Genomic DNA, 17,289 nt, shown 5'->3' on the forward strand with positions numbered 1-17,289 from the left:
TCATCCCAAATAACCTCTTCCTCAAACCAAAGATCCAATCCTGGCTTTCCTCTCCTCATTGGAACAGGAGGTGCTTCAGGAAACCCCAAAAGAAATCACCTTTATGTCAGCAGGGAGGAAGCACACATTTGGAAATGGTATCATTGTAAGAAAACTCTTTTTTTGGAACTCCCCAACATTTTGTGACTGGCCCTATGGCAGCCATTTTGTGGCGATGCTCACTGCTTACCTCCAAAATCCAGAAATGTCCACCGACTCAACAAGGAAGGGGCCTCCCGCTCTGAGAAGTCACAGAACCAGAGGGGACACTTCCAGGAAAGTGCAGCCTAAGATTGACAGGGTGTAATTGTATTTTAATCCATCTTTTCAGTCAAAATCAGTTCCCCAAAACAGCTTTAACACATGTAATCGCGTTATTCTGTGAGGAGGGAATTCTGAGCTGGATTGGGATCCAAGCTTTCAGGGAAGGGGCTGGCTACTTCCTGCCTTCCCTTTGAGGGTCCCATCCAGAAGACACACTGCCTTTTGATGTTAAAGTCACAAAAGCTAAAACAGAATGATTTCAAACCAGGCTGCATTCAATTTTGTCATGTGCTGTAGCTAATTCGAATGTTGCCCTGACAACATCTGAGAATCATGCAGTAATTAGTGAAACATAGTGTCGAGGTACTGAATATTGTTCTACCCACTGGTCACGTTTTTATTCTGCCTTTCCTTCAAGAAGCTCGGGGTGGTTATACAGGTTTCTCCTTCCGTTGTTTTCATCAGAACAAGGAGTCTGAAAGACAGCAGCTTGCTTAAGGCCGCAGGAGGTGAAAGCATATCTCTCTAGTCCTATATCAGCTCTCTAACCACTACACCACACTGGCTTCTGTCCAGAAGAAGCAGATCTCTCTATGGAGTCTCTCTCAAACTGTGCGCGTGTGTTTGTGAAAAATGTAAAACAGTGAAGCTCCTGGACTGACTCCTAATTGAAGTGTCTCAAACCTCCCAGTGGGAGGTAGGCTCATTGGGAGGTAGACCTGGCACTCATCTTGCTTGTTGTCCTCGCATGCACTCCTGGGCTATGCAATGATATCACTTCTGGGAAGTGACATCATTGCGCAGGGCATCATGCTGCCCCTGGGAGCACTCCCACGCTCCTCAGCGGGCTGATTTCGGCCCCAAATGGGACCAATTTGGCCCACTGCAGAGCATAGGAGAGCTGCCAGGAGGGCCCTAGAGAGCTCCTGTGCTTCACAGTCCCAAATTAAGCCCCAAACGGGCCCGATTTGGCCTGTTTGGGGCACAAATTGGCCCACTGCAGCACACAGGAGCGTGCAGTGCCACCTGGGAGTGCACCTTGGGAAGCACATCCCCCTCCGTTTCCCCCCCCCACTGGCCAGGTAAGTGGTGGCAGGGACAGAAGGTGGGAGTGGGGGATCCCCTGCCCCCAGTGGGGGACTGGCAACCCTAACCCATGTTGATGCTCGGAGGACATGCTCTCCACTTGCCTTGAGCCTTCTGCCTAAGGGTAAACTGCCTTTTTATTTAGACTCCTTGGTTAGCCCAAAGTTATGTAGACCCTTTATGCACTGACGACTCAATTGCCTCTTTTCAATAATATTGCTGGATCGTCAGATCGGTTAGGCCCTTGTCCTCTCCAGTCAGTCGACTCTCTTGTACATATTCTCTTGCAGTGTCCTTATGTATCTCAGTCTAGGCTAAAATGGATTATGCCATGCTTTGATAAATGGACTATATTTCTTCTAGCGACATTAGAGCAAAAGGTTCAATACCTCTTAGAGGATTCTGATCCTAAACATACTTATTTTGTTGTTTGATTTCTAGAGGCTGCAGAGAACTGTTGAAGAGAGGTGTTTTTAGATACGGCGGGCTTTATTTAAGTTTTTCAGTTTTATTGTTCAAGACTTTAGTCTAAGAACAGGGGGATGAAAAGAAAGATTTCCTTTGTAGAATGGCAGGCACAGGCTTTCTGAGACAAAGTAGGCCATTTCTTCTGCAATCCTATACAGAAATCAAAGGGTTTAGACTGGAATTTCTGCATAGGGTTGCATTGTACAGAAAGCAGCGCGCAACCCTAAGCAAGTCTACTCTGAAGTCATTTTTTATTAAATGACACTTACTGCCTGGAAAGTTTTAGGTTGGTAGCCGTGCTGGTCTGCAGTAGAACAGCAGGATTTGAATTCAGTGGCACCTTAGAGACCATCAAGACTGGTTGGTCTTATAGTCTTTAAGGTGCCACTGGGCTGAAATTCTGCTGCCTGGAAAGCGTTCTTGGGATTGCAGTCATAGATTACTAATATGGTTGTTGTCAGGGCTTTTTTTCTGGGAAAAGAGGTGGTGGAACTCAGTGGGTTGCCCTCGGAGAAAATGGTCACATGGCTGGTGGCCCCGCCCCCTGATCTTCAGACAGAGGGGAGTTTAGATTGCCCTCCGCGCCGCTGAGCGGCGTGGAGGGCAATCTAAACTCCCCTCTGTCTGGAGATCAGGGGGCGGGGCCACCAGCCATGTGACCATTTTCAAGAGGTTCCGGAACTCCGTTCCACCACGTTCCTGCTGAAAAAAAGCCCTGGTTGTTGTGAATTTGTATAATTGGTGTGTGTATGCATAAGGTATTCCAATTGCACAAATTATAAATATAGTCATAAAGAAACACACAAAAATAAACAGACGTGTGAAAATTTAAAGTCAGATTTTTGTAACATCCTTGTCAATGCTCATTCTCCATTCACATGCACCCATTCGTGTAAGTTTGCTCTCACAAGCTCAGCTTGTACCCCATTCATACATGAACCACATACCCCATTCATACTTACCACTTATCCCTCCCCTTCCTTGCACATTTGTAGACAGCCATCAATAACCAAGGTCACTGCTAATATACAATTGGTAACATTGTACAGTTAAAATATTTGCAACTACAGTATCATTTATGGAGATTCTTATTTCTCAACCTTTGTTGGTGGAATTCCTTTGCAGGATATTAGCGGCAGCGTCAAGGAAAGTGTGACAGGCTGTGTGCACAAACGCATCCAAAGATAAGTCTATGGAATTTGGTTGGGATTTTTGCAAGTGTCCTACCTTCAGTCATGAAAGAGTTAAATTGTTATTCTGTTTGTTTAGTCAGATAGCTAAGCATAGGACCACTTAGGCCTGGGGGCGGGGGCGGGGAGTTCCTGCATAGAAAGAGGAGTCTTTAGTCTTAATGAAGGAATCTAGGATTGTCTATTGGATGGGCCAGTTTATTGGGGTGCAATTAGCAACATATACTAAGGTTTTATTGCTCTTCTTTTCAGTCAGTCTAAGGGCTAAGCTACAAGTGACTAATGACACTTGAATGGCAAGTGGATCGCGTGGAGAGCAAGTGGAGGGCAAGTGAACAGGGAGCATTACACTTGCCTGGCAAGTGAACAGACTCACGTGTATTCCTCCCTGTTCACTTGCCCTCCACTTGCACTCTACTGGCAAGTGAACAGGGAGGAATACACATGAGTCTGTTCACTTGCCAGGCAAGTGTAATTCGTCACTTGTAGCTTGGCTCTCAGTTTCTCTCTCTAAGCTCCTAGTCTAGCCATCAAGATGTAGTTATTTAGCTCTTCTTTATTTTTCTTACCAAATGTACCCTTTTTCCTTGTTATGTAGTAAAGTATTTTTATAGAGCTAAACCCACAGAAGTCTGCCTACTTATTTCCAATGCGCTGTTATCAAACTCTGCGACCTTACGTACCCCTTTTTAACCTACACCTGTCAACCAATTTTCATGCTCGCTCTTCTCCGTTCTGTTTTCTACCAGATGCCACTTCCATCAGATCAGAAATTGTCACTTAAAAGTAGCATTGATCTTTTTGAAGCAGCTTAATATGAAGAAGTCAGAAAAATTTCCACGTGCTCAACCTGTGTGCACCAGATGTCTGTTAATGGCACAGCAGCATGGCCAAAAAAAGGGGGGGGCGGCAACCTGAAGTAGATTTCTTGTGAATGTTTCCTTGCTGATCAATAGAGTTAGGCCCAAAGAAGATGAGACCGAAGAACCACATGTCTGTATCTAAAGTAGGAACGGGGGCCTATTTACTAAAACCAGAACATGCAGGTAAGAGGAGCTTGTAGGCAAGGGGAGGTCTGTGGTGCAGAGCATCAGGGCAGGACATGTGCGTCCTGCACTCTGCAGTTAGGACAGTCCGGTTTCCTCAAGTTATATATATCTTGGACCTTGTGGACCAATTGATCCAGTAAGGGAGGCTTCCTAGGGCTCAGCTTAAATAGGCTGGGAGAAAAATTGGTCTCAGTTGCACTTCCAGCAGGTGCTGAAGTCCCTAAGACTGCAATGGGGATTGGCCAGAATCTTGCAAGGAAGTACTATGCGTAGCACCGTGCTTTGAATCTACAGGGAGGTTGCGTGTGGCCTGTCTGGCACTTTGCCTCCTTTGTGCCACCTTAGCCTGGGCTTTCCACCACCACTGTTCCTGAGGAGTGGGAGAGGGTCCTGGGGGAGGGGGATACAGACCCAGGTTCAAGTCCTGCCCAGCAGAGGCCTAGCAGCTAACTTGTCTCTGGCAGGCTCTGACAATGTGGACTCTGATGCCACTCGTACATCCTCAACTGGTACCTCTACAGTGCTGGGACCCTCTGATCCTCCACAAATCCTCACCTGGGCTGCTTCTGGAGGATTCGGAGATGGAGTACCTGAGCAGATCAGAGGGGGTAATGACAAGGGGAGTTCTGCCCTGCGGAGAATGCTGAGAAGGGGAAACTAAACTCTGCCCTTCTCCTCTACCACCTCTTGATCTGCTCTATTCTTTTGTAAATCTCTTCCAGATGAGATACAATAGTGAAATAAGAGAGGCTGAACGAACAGGGAAGCGATAGAATGCAGCAATTTAAAGCTAAGAAGCAGGTCAGGTTTAGTTCCTCGTGCCCGTTTTGTTAAAAAAAAGACCTTTCCCCACCTTCCTCAAATATGAATGGGTGGACATGTATACAAATGCACATGGATCCCCCACCACTACTAGTTTGGCCCCCAGCATTTCAGATCTCGATAAGCGCATCTTGTTTGGACATACTGCCTCTTCCTAGTACTCCATCGCCAGCCAGTAAAAAGCAGTTGCGAACCTTCACAAAGTAAAAGGGGAAAACTGCATTTCAACCTAGCATTGGATGTGGATCTTAAAAGAACCTTGTAGCTCTCCCAAGTTAAAAGGTCGGACCAGGATATCTCGCTGTATTTGGTGGTACCTTTTATATGTTTGTCTGAGTTTCTCCAGTGTGCTCCCAGTGGCACTGATAAGAGCAGGATTAAGTTTACACCGGTGAAAAGTTACATTAGCCAAACGTGATAGAAAGATATACCTGGGCCAGGGTTTCACCTTGGCCGTGTAGGCTGAGCTGCATGCACCACAGCCAATCCCATTTCTCTTAGACCAAGAGCCATCCGTCTTTTCATGCACAGGACCCACCTTTAATCAAAGGCTGCACCACTGTTGAGTTTTGTACCATATTTGCTGTTCGCTTTTCTTTCAGGTTCTGAGAGCAAGAGATCACTAGTCTTTAACCCTTTAATAGCACTACAGAAGGGACAACAGGTTCTGCGTTTCATAGACTGGTGAGAAACGCTAAACCAATCTCTCTCTGAGCCCCTGCCTGCAAGGGTGAGCTTGGTGGCTGATAGAGACAAGACATTTTCTGTGGTGGCCCCTCATCTTTGAAATGCCCTCCATCTTGAGGCTTGCCTGATGTTTACCTTACTGTCCTTTAGACACCAAGTTAATATGTTTTCTTTTACCAGGCTTTTAACTGAGAGCTTCCATCTCTTTAAGCTGTCGTCATAGACTGAGGACTGTTTTATAAATATCATTTTAGGGGACTGAATGTTGTTTTATGCTGTTTTATGGCTTTTTAAATGACTTGTTTTAATACTGGTGTTTCTAATGTTTTATAAAGATTTTATTATATTGTTTTTTTACTTCTTGAGCTCCAGGGCTCTGGAGAGGCAAAATATATCTCTTTAAAATAATATTATTAACTTCAGTTATACTCCACCTTTCTCCCCAAGGGGACCCAAAGTGGCTTACATAATTCTCTATTCTTCCAGTTTATCCCCACAACAACCGTGTGAGGTAGGTTAGGCTGAGTGTATGTGACTGGCTCAAGGTCACTCAGTGAGCTTCCTTGGCAGAGCAGGGATTCAAACCTTGTTCTCCCAGATCCTGGTCTGGTACTCTAACCACTACACAACATTGCCTCTTCTTTGCTTTCCCCCCTGTACATCTCTCTGTCTTCCTCTGGTGTTTTCCTATCACAACCTTCTCCCCAAAAAAAGAAAAGAAAAAAGGTGGATCACACCAAAGTAACTCCACTGTTATGATGTAACCAACTTATGGGCCCCCATTAACCATCTGAAGACCAATGCTCTACTTTCTTTATACCACCAGGCCAGACCCTGGTGTAAGGTCTTAACCTGGTTCCCCCCCGGTATCCAAGCACAGAACACTTTATTTCTGAAAGTTTCATCTAGCCAAGCTACATGACTGATCTTCATTTTTGTTAGCCTATGAACGTAACTGTGTCCATGGCAGAACGGAGCTAGTGCTGGGTGTTTGGACAATGTAGGACAGCCCGAGTTGGCTGTTAAGAGAACTCTCTCTAGTTGCCCTCAACACAGTGTCAGTTTTCTTTAACAAGTCAGCCATGTAGTATATTAGCACATTATTCAGATTTTTGTTTTAGGTATTCCCAAACTGGCATATCTCCAGAAGAAGGAAGATGATTTGGCCATGGTGTGTAATGTTTCCAGTTTCCAGTCCCAGTTTTCAAACCGTTGGAAAACTACCGGTGCAGACTCTGTTTCATTTCTTCTTTTTTAACACGAAAGGTTTCCTCTCAGCAGCTGCTGTGCACTGGCTTCCAGGTCTCGCAAGATGCTTAAGCATTTGCTTCATGCACTGACCTTTATGTACCTACCATTGTACAATGACTTCTAGTGAGTGGTTTCCTCTTCCTCTTCGCCTTCCCCTCCACCTTCACCTTCCTCATCCTCATCACTGGCGGTCAGGAATTCATATATGACTGCACAGACTCCCAAGAGCCAGGCCAGCACTGTGCCGGCCGAGAAGATGCAGAAGCCAATCAGACCCAGGAAGAGGTAATCTTGGTCGTCAAAATGGATGTAACACTTGTAATGGAGCTGTTCTGGGCCCTCTTCCAGCATACTTAAGCCATGCATGAAAGCTGGGCTGTAGCAGGTGGTGTTGTCTGCGTCTGTGGAGGAAACATAGGAATGAAAACAAGATTTGGCTTGTAGAAAAGAGCAAGAGTCCAGTAGCATCTATAAGACTAATAAAATTTGTGGCAGGGTATGAGCTTTCATGAGCCACAGCTCACTTCTTCAGATACCAATGAGCTGTAACTCATGAAAGCTCATACCCTGCCACAAATTTTATTAGTCTCATAGGTGTTACTGGACTCTTGCTCTTTTCTACTGTTACAGACAGACGAACATGGCTACCTATCTTGATCTAAGTCTTGGCTTGTATATAAAGACATGCCAATCAATCTATAAAGTATTGTACATTGCCCCACCACACCTCTTTTAGTTTGCCTCTAATATCTTCTGTTCTCTTGGTAATGATCCAGCCTACCAGTTCTGAAGGCCCTGCCAATGTCTGAGTGTGTGAGGTCCCCAGATGGTTGGTTTTAACTTTGAAGTCCTTCTGCCCTTTACACACGTGATCTGTGTGTTGTGTGTCAACAAGTTGCTTCCGATTTATGGTGATCCTATGAATTAATGACCTTCAAAGATGTCGTATTATTGACTGCCTTACTCAGGTCTTACAAATGGAAAACTTGCTTTTATTGAATCAGTCCATTTCATACTTGTGAACTGCACATCTACCAAGAGAAACCAAGGAACATTCTAGGAGGAAGAATAATGAAAGATCACTTCTCCCAAAAAGGAGGTAAGAACACACCGAGTGACTGACCATGTGCCCAAGAAGTATGTGTATTAATCTCCACATGAAACTGATTTGGTGTGGATGACTTCTGGAGTCAAAGGAGAAAAAAAATAGTGGAAACCCACAAAAAGGTCTACAGTTACGTATTTCAACAATAATGAAGTTAGATAAACTCCCAATAAGCATTTTGTATACATTGTGACAATGGAGTTTGTTGTAGTGACCACATTAAGAATAACTACAGGAGAGGGGGCATGGCACAAAAAGGTCTGGGAAATCCAGATCTGGGTTTCAGGGATCCCCCCAAAAATCTAGGATTCCAGATTTATTTGGCCATTATTCCCTACAGGGGAAACTATTCAGGGGTTATCGTGGGGGGGGGGGAGCATTTTTCAAGCAAATTCCACCAAATTTCCAGGGCATCTACTCCTGACTGTTCAATAAATAGCTCCCAAGTTTCAAGAAGATTGGACCCTGGGGTCCAGTTCTATGGGCCCCTGAAGAAGGTGTTCCCTGCCACTCTCCATTGTTTCCTATTGGGGGAAACATTTCTAAGCAGAAACACACACAGGGGAAAGACTGCCAATGACCAAAGGCATGCTCCCAAATGCAACTTCAATCCAGAGAACCAAACTGAAGTTCCCCCCCAAACCTAAGTGCCCCCTGGATAACTGCCCAGCCATTCTTGCAGCTCAGAGATGCTCGTAGCTTAGCTGTCACCCAGTCCCTCCTGCAGCAGGTGTTTCAAGGTGGGGACCACCCACCAACCACAAGCCCTAAAAAGTAATGGCTTTGCCCACTTTCTTGGAGCACACGTTGGGGAATGGTGTTGAGAAAAGCCATAGGTGGCATGTCAAAAAGCTGCATATGGTTTCCAAGCCACTAAGGTAAAGGTAGTCCCCTGTGCAAGCACCGAGTCATTACTGACCTATGGGGGACATCGCATCACGATGTTTTCTTGGCAGACTTTTTACGGGGTGCTTTGCCATTGCCTTCCCCAGTCAGCTACACTTTACCCCCTGGAAACTGGGTACTCAAGCCACTATCACTGGTCTAATGACTGCCCCTTTCAAACATTGCATTCCTAGGGCTGTGTAACTGCGTGCATTTGGGACAAACAGCCTACATGCAATGCTCCCAATAGGTATGATTTCCGCTCCTCCTTCAAGAAGCAATGTGTGTATTTTCTGCCTTAGTACACATGTACCAGACACCAGTTTATTCTGGTGTACAGAATACATAGATGTGAGTTCTCTCCAGCTGCTGTGCACGTGGTACTCAATTTTTTTTCAAAGTTATATTTATTTTATTAATAGAAATAAAAGCCCATAGAAAAGGCAGAAAACAAGAATAAAGAAAAAGTAAAGAAAGCTTACAAGCAAGAGAAAAGGGGAAAAAAAAAGAAAACAGAACTTGGAACTTAGAAAAGAAAAAGAACAATAATACATACTGCATTTTCATTCTTCTCTACATTATTTTAACAAAGTTACAATCTCTCCAAAATTTTCTTTTCCACTACTGCCTCCTCCCTTCTATTTGTTTTACATGCCCCCCCTTATCTTCTTAATGATCGAGACCACAAATCATCAAGCCACTAGTCCTCATTTCGTGCAGGAAGTCAATGAAGAGTTTCCAGTTAGCCAAAAAGATAGACAATGTTTTGTCTCTGATCAAAGCTGTAGGTTTCACCATTTCCACTAACATGGTACTCAATTTGAATTGGGATCACCACATTTGTGACAAAAAGGTTTAACCGCCCCCCCCCCCCCATTTCCATGCCATTTTCCGCACCTGAAATAGTCCCGGCAGGCCTATTTGAAATACACATGGGTTTCTGCAACAGGCCAAATAGCACCTCCAGGACTGTTTTGCTCAAGGAAATGCCATAGTAGGGAGGCTGAAGCTGCTTCTCCACATGCGCTGTGGTCCCCCAATCTGAATCGAGCACTGCACAGGAATTGCAGAGAACCCGCAACTCACATCGGACCCCAGAACCACAGCTGTGTGCTCAATAATGGGGGAAGCTGCCTGAAGAACCCACTTGTGCAAGGTGTATAGTAGCGTTCAGATCGAGCCCCTGTGCTATCAATGCCATCTTGTACCAGCGGCTGACATGGAACAAGGTGTGTCTTATTTCGCTTCCAAAGGGAAAGAAGAGCCATGCCGCCTGATAAGCTTACACTGAGCATTAAAGTTTAACTGCTGCTCTCACAAAAGGCCCAGAGAAATTGCAAAATGATGCGTCTGTTTCACACACAGCATCTTGCAAAGCTACAAGGGAGTCACCCGGAAGAGGTGAGAAAGAGAGCAGCCTTGGCTAGCCTACCCTTTCTTTCACCTCTTCACCCTCCATTCATCCCTTGCCATGATTCTTGGAAAGAAATAAGAAGCTTCCTGCAACATAACTTGTTTTGTGTCCGGAGTAGCGGTGTGTATTCATTTCTAAACAAATGAAAACAAAAAAAAGGCTGAGCCATTCATTTGTGCAATGAACATGAATGGAAGTGGGTAGGGGAATGTGGTATACTAGTTATTAAATGTCAAATCAGGACCTGGAAGACCCAAGTTTGCTGCCATGAAGCCTACAGGTGACATTGATCCAGTTATACTCTATTGGCATAACCTACCTCACAGGGTTGTTAAGGATAAAATGGAGGTGCATGGAATAATCTAGGCCACCCTGAGCTCCTTCGAGGATAGATAAAAACGCATAGGATAGATAAAAACGAATTAAATAAATGGCTTCGTATTCATTCATTGCCCTTTGCCTCAGAAAATTCTCCTCCACACCCTTCTCTTTGCAGTTACTGCCTTGCAAAGCAAGACAATTGCCAGACAGGTAGTATGTGAGCAAGAAGAAAATATCAGATGCTGTTTCTGATGAATTGGAGGTGGTGTACCCAGGAAACAAAGTCCTGAGTATGGTGGGGGAAGAACAAGCAGGAAAGAAAATATTCTATCCCCACCACCCACTGGTCCTTTGCCAGCCTGCCAGCCAAGCTTCTGCTTCTGCTGAGAGCCAGTTTGGTGTAGTGGTTAAGAACAGCAGGACTCTAATCTGGAGAGCCGGGTTTGATTCCCCACTCCTTTGCTTGAAGCCACCTTGGGTCAGTCACAGCTCTTCCAAGTTTAGGTTTACTTTTTAAGACAAGTTAAAATATATTATAATGACACAGCAATAGCATAAAGTTCGACTTCCTAGAGTTATCACAATACAGCTGTAAAAATAGGTGCAGCTGAATAGTGCTATCGGCCGTGTAATTAGGATGCAACAAGGTCTTACTAATTAGAGTAGTTACACCCTATTGTTCTTATTCTCTTCTTTCCCTTGTTCCACCACCCACCCAATCAGAATCAAACAGTAGAATAGATAAAATAAAATAAATAAAATAACCCCCTCCACGACCAGGCTGAGAAGAGAGAGCAAAAATGTCCTCCAAAGCAGGGGGCAAAACTCACACACCCAGCAGCAGTCTGGAGTGGCCACTAAAAACACTGGCCAGCTAGGCAATAGAACAGGAATGAGATCGAAGGAACGAAGAGCAAAAAGAACCAGTTAAAAAAGAGACCGCAAAGAGTACGCAAGTTTGCCACCTAGAATAAATAGGAGAAATCAATCCCCTTCCTTGCTAGTCAGCCCACAGCTCTTCCAGAGTTCTCTCATCCCCAGGGTGATTGTTGTGCGGATAATAATAAAACACGTTGTAAACTGCTCTGAATGGGTGTTAAGTTGTCCTGAAGGGTGGCATATAAATCTAATGTTGTTGTTACAAGCAGCAGCATCAGAAGCCAGTGCCTGTCACTCAGCCAGTGCAAGCAGGAGGAGGAGAGGGAAGGGAGCAGGCATGGTTCCCAAGGCACAGGCAACATGAAAAGAGGAAAAAGGATACGTTCAATAACAAACGCAATTAATGCATTTTTTAAGATGGAGTCGGAAAAACACTTGCAAACCTCTACTGGGTGGAGGACATGGCTTGGGAAAGGGGACCCCCAACGTTGACAAAAGGGACGGCAGTTTGCAATGCAGGGAGGGGTCATTGCTCAGAGATAGAGCATCTGGTTTGTATAGAGAAGATTGTAGGTTCAGTCCCCAGCATCTCCCTTTAAAAGGATACCATAGTAAGTGATGTGAAAGATCTTCTTAACCTGAGACCCCAAGAGCCCCTGCCCATCACAGTAGACAAGGCAGATCTTGGTAGAATGAGGGGCTGACTCAGTAGCTGAATGTTATAGCTTGTTGGGAAATGGGTGCAGCAGCAGAATGTACATATTGTGTGGTCAAATTAAATACAGGCAGACTTGAAATGAAGCTCCCTACATCATGGCATGGGTGTGTATTGTCTCAACAACAACAATAATGCCTCTCAGTGAAGGAATCCTGAAGTCGAGGAAGGAAGGGGGATGAAGCATGAGAACTGGAAGAGCCCCCAAGTAGCTCCACTCATTCATTTGCTTGCAACCCTACTAAGTGCCTGAGCATGCGTGTGGTCTATGGCAGTTGCCGGATATTATTCCTTCTCAGTAAGGTCTATTTCTTTGCTTCCTTTATCTACGGCATGATCTGTAGTGGCCTGGGCTCAGGCTTTTTCAGTGGCTGCCCCATATTTGTGGAATGGCCTCCTGGAAGAGCTCAGGGCGGACTTCTACCTTCCTGGCTTTCCAATGAGGCTGCAAAATGGAATTATTCCCAAGAGCTCGGAGGCCAGTCTGCGTCTTGACAAAAGACAACCAGTGCAATCTAAGCAGAGTTACTCCAGTCTAAGTCCACAAATGTGCACCGGGAGTTCTGATTTGTGATTTTCATGCAGTGTTCATGTATTTTATATTTGCTGCTTTAATATTTTCTGTTTTTCGTGGTTTGTATACAGTTTTATTGCAGGGCTGTGTTGGGTTCTTACATGCTCAGGAAAAAGCTGGGCATATAAAGATTTTGAATAAATAAAATTTTAAAATGTAGTATTGTTCCTGCCTAACGGGTCCTAAGTTTGTTCAGAAGAAAGTCATGCATATAATTAAATGACTACGTAAACTCCTGCTCTTCTGTCCTTCCTGGCTTATTTTAGGTAGTCCTCCAAACCGGATGTGTAGAGACACACAGAACAATATGGAAATGTCACCCAACAGCTGCTGTGGCCAGAGGGTATTCAGCTGCTCTACTGGGGGGATGCCAACTCTCTTGTGTTAGTAGGGTTCATCTCGCTTTGCAACAGAGAGGTCCTAAGGAGAGTTACACCCTTCTAGGCCTCCAAAACACTTAAAAAGGTATAACTCTGGTTAGAACTGCGCTGCAAGCTGTTTAAGATAGTTATGTGATGGTGATGGATTGGGCTACAAAGCTAACACAGAGCTGCAGTGATTTGACCCATTACCCTGTCTGGCATGTGGCTTTCAAACAAGTAAGGCGTCATCCCCTTTATCTGACTTGCCTTTAGAATTCCATTAGAGAAGCTTTCAATGAAAATTCGGATTGCTTCACACCTGTGGCTGTCTGTATTTATGAATGATGGGACACAGGGATCATGCCCCAGCCCATGGCTTGTTACTCACATCATCGGTCTTTAAGATAAGACTTTCACAGGGAGGGAGGCCCAGAGAGTCACATGTGAACACACAAAGCTTCCTTGTGTTGCAGTGGTATGATTAGTTTGTCAAGGTCAGTATTATCCCTCTTCAGAAGTTACAGTGAACATACAAACAATCCGTGTACAGGGTATGCTTATTTTTCTATATACGGATGCTGAGTAATTCTCATATTCAGAACACATGCAGCTGAATGTGTTACTGAAACGGCACATTTATCCAGGTACTGGTCCCCAGTTTTAATGGCAAAGTAAACATGTGATGGCTCTTTGTCACAAATGGTTGAACATGCAGGACTTACGTGTGTTTGCTGTAACATGTGATTGCAGTCATTGTCTACTCTGGTTGGCCACAGCTCTCCTGGGTGTCAGGTCAAGGTCTTTCATGCCACCTACTGCCTGATCCTTTTTAAATGGAGGTGCCGGGAATTGAACCTGGGGCCTTCTGCGTGCAAAGGAGGCGCTCTTTCACCGAGCCACAGACCATCATCTAAACCATCTTGAGACAGTGGTAAGGTGGCATGGTATAGCCCATTCTCGTCAGATCTCAGAAGCTAAGCACTCAACTTGGATGGGAGACCACCAAGGCAGACTTGTGTTGCTCTGCAGAGGAAGGCAATGGCAAACCAATGGCAAAACACCTCTGTTCCTCACTTGCCATGAAAACCCACAATGGGGTCACCTTAATGCAAATTGATGGCATGCATATCCATACATATACTAAGCCAGACCATTGGTTTATCAATGTCCATACTGTCTACTATGACTAGCAGCATCTTCCCAGGCAGAGGTCTTTCACAGCAACCGTTCCTTTTAATTGGAGATGCTGGGGATTGAAGCTGGTTCCTTCTGCATGTAAAGCGGCTGCTCCACCAGTGAGCTACGGCTTCTCCCCAAACAGTACTCCATTCTACAGCTGCTTTTACATTAGCAAGGTGCTATTCCAGATTTGTGTGCATGAGATTTCAGTGGAAAGAGGCAGGATACCACACCGTTCAATGGCCTGCTCTCCAATAATTCAGAATCCAACTTCCCAAAAGCATTATGTTTTAAGGTCATAAACAGTGCGTTCCTAATAAAAGTTACTCTGGTCTAAGTCACCGATTCTAATGGGCTTACACTAGAGTAACTCTTCTTAGGATTGCACTGTATGTGATTTTATTTTATACTTCTGCATGTGGTTTTATACTTCATAATCACCAGGGCTTTTTTTCCGGGAAAAGAAGTGATGGAACTCAGGACCGCACAATGACGTCACTTTGGGTCAGCTGGAACAAGGGGGGAGTTTTTTAAAGTTTAAATCACCTTTGGTGAAAATGGTCACATAGCCGGTGGCCCCGCCCCCTGATCTCCAGACAGAGGGGAGTTTAGATTGCCCTCCGCGCTGCTGCACAGAGAGCAATCTAAACTCCCCTCTGTCTGGAGATCAGGGGGCGGAGCCACCGGCCATGTGACCATTTTTAAGAGGTGCCGGAACTCCGTTCCACCGCGTTCCAGCTGAAAAAAAGCCCCGATAATCACCGTTCAAAAGTCATTGGTGCTTTTGAAAAATAATTGTGTGTGTGGTTGAAACACAAGGGGAGGGGACGGTAAGCCCGTGCTATACAGGACTGGTTCCCCTGTTGGGCCTACATTAGGAAACATGAGATGGCTGCCTCATGTTGCAGGTTGATCCACTGGCCCTCTCCACGGGAAAGGTCTCCAGTGCAAGGCCCTTTTGATGGAACAAGAGCCATATAAGCCTAGTAGTAGTCAAATGAAACAGGAGTCTCATGGCGCCTTAACAACTGACAAAGCTTATTCCAGCTTAAGCTTTCCTAAACCAGAGCTCATTTCATCAGATGTAGTGGAGTGCATATCTGTTGGACTGATGCTTTTATGTTTGCAACAGAAGAGGTGAGAGGAGAAGTTACAAAATAAAGTCCAATTTGAAAAAGTCTAATCAAGAGAAGAGTAGGTTCCCTCCGAGTGGGTGAGGGCCACCCACGTCAGTTAGTTCAGCAAAGTAGGATTAGCACAAACTCTATTAGAAGTCAATCCAATACAACAGGAAGTTGCAAAAGGGTAAGGACGATTAGAGTGAATGAGGTAGACCTGGGGAGTAAATAATTTTGGACTTGTTAATGAATGCTAATTCAGCAGTTTCACATTGGGTCCCCCCTTTGAAGTTCCCTTGTCTTACAACAAACAAGCCTAATAATAGTGGCTGCCACTGGGTTTTCCTCTCCTTCACCAAAATCTCTTGGACCAAGTCCCAGCATATGTGTATATGGCATTGGGCAAAGGATGTCAGATAGGATTCAGAGTACCTTTTACTAGGCCATTAATGGCAGGGCTTTTTTTCAGCGGGAATGTGGTGGAATGGAGTTCCAGCACCTCTTGAAAATGGTCACATGGCCAGTGGCCCAGCCTCCTGATCTCCAGACACAGGGCAATCTAAACTCCCCTCTGTCTGGAGATCAGGGGGTGGGGCCACCAGCCATGTGACCATTTTCACCGAGGGTGATTTAAACTTGTAAAAACTCCCCCCTTGTTCCAGCTGACCCAAAGTGACATCATTGTGCAGTCCTGAGTTCCACCACTGAGTTCCACCACCTCTTTTCCTGGAAAAAAAGCCCTGATTAATAGTATTGACTGGGTCTGGGCCTTGTGGACTCCTTATCCACCTTTCTTTGAACTGAATAAAGTCTTGTCCTTTATTGGCAAGGCTGAATGAGGTAGTGGAACACTGCCCCAAATACTCACCTAGAAAAGTTACTCCACTCCCTTTCATCCAGGCGAACAGTTCCACAAAGGAGCAGTTACAAAACCAGGGGTTCCCACTTAAGCCAAGGCTTCTCAGGTTGGGCAGATCCCGGAAGGTGCTCGTGTCTATGAACGCCAAGCTGCAGCGGCTGATGTCCAGGTGCCTCAGCCAGGTGTTGTTGGCAAAGGAATTCTTCTCAATCTCCACCAGGCTGGGGTTGTCTGAGAGTTTTAGCACCACCAGGCTACTGAGCTGGGAAAAGGTCCCAAATGTGACTTGCGTGAGGTTGTTGAAGCTGAGGTCCAAGTAGATCAGCTTGATGATGCTGACAAAGGTGAAGTCCAGTTCCTCCCCTAGTGTGTTGCCGCTGCAATCGAGGTAGATCAAGTCGCTGAGGAAGTTCAGCTCCACTGACGGCAAATAGCTGAGCTTGTTTTGTGCCAAAATCAGTTGCCGGGTGTCCAGGGGGATGGCGGAAGGAAATTCCTCCAGATGCTTGCCTGTGCAGTTCACAGCCAGATACTGGCAAGTGCATTCCTTCGGGCAGCTAATGCTTTCCATCACACAGCCGATTCCAAAAAGAAGGACGATCCATACACCCTTGGAACTGTTTGAAGGGGATGAGACGTGGCATCTCAAGCAGCCCGCCTTCCCCCCTGCAGTTTGCTGGGCTCGGTGCTGTGCCGAGAGAAGAGAAACCATTTCTCCTCACCGCTCACCCTGAAGGGAGCTTTGGTCTTTGGGTTCCTCTTGGCTCACCAAGACCTCTGGTGAACTGTCAGTGAAAGCATCTGGGACACAGAGAGAGCTTATCTGCTGAAAAGTGTAGAGTAGCCACAGGCTGCTGGAAGGATCTCCGTGTCATGTTGACTGTCAGTTGACACCTTGATGACGTCCCCGGGGAGCTAGTAAGCAGAGGTGGGTTTGGCACTATCTATGTCTCAACTCATGTGTGCCTCCAGACTTGAGGTGACTTAGGGGTTGGCTCGTGCACCTGCTTTTCAGTTTCCAG

At 45.5% G+C, this 17,289-nt stretch overlaps 1 protein-coding gene across 1 annotated transcript; it reads right to left on the reverse strand.

The window, feature by feature from the left end:
• Nucleotides 1–4,513: 4,513 nt before the first annotated feature.
• LRRC52 (leucine rich repeat containing 52) lies at nt 4,514–16,979 on the reverse strand. Its single transcript, XM_054980327.1, has 3 exons — nt 16,277–16,979; nt 7,024–7,257; nt 4,514–4,686 (listed from the first exon to the last, which is right to left on the reverse strand). The coding sequence occupies exons 1-3, from the start codon at nt 16,977–16,979 to the stop codon at nt 4,514–4,516; spliced, it is 1,110 nt and encodes a 369-aa protein (XP_054836302.1).
• Nucleotides 16,980–17,289: the final 310 nt, after the last annotated feature.

Source organism: Eublepharis macularius, chromosome 5 (assembly GCF_028583425.1).
Source record: "Eublepharis macularius isolate TG4126 chromosome 5, MPM_Emac_v1.0, whole genome shotgun sequence".
Classification (NCBI taxonomy): Eukaryota; Metazoa; Chordata; class Lepidosauria; order Squamata; family Eublepharidae; genus Eublepharis; species Eublepharis macularius.

Excerpts from the sequence above, each read along its gene's own strand:
- LRRC52 (XM_054980327.1), bottom strand. The coding sequence starts at position 16,979 with ATGGTTTCTCTTCTCTCGGCACAGCACCGAGCCCAGCAAACTGCAGGG. Across the intron at positions 7,258-16,276 it reads GAGTGGAGTAACTTTTCTAG|ACGCAGACAACACCACCTGC; the intron begins GTGAGTATTTGG and ends TTTCCTCCACAG. Across the intron at positions 4,687-7,023 it reads CAGTGATGAGGATGAGGAAG|GTACTCCATCTCCGAATCCT; the intron begins GTGAAGGTGGAG and ends TGATCTGCTCAG.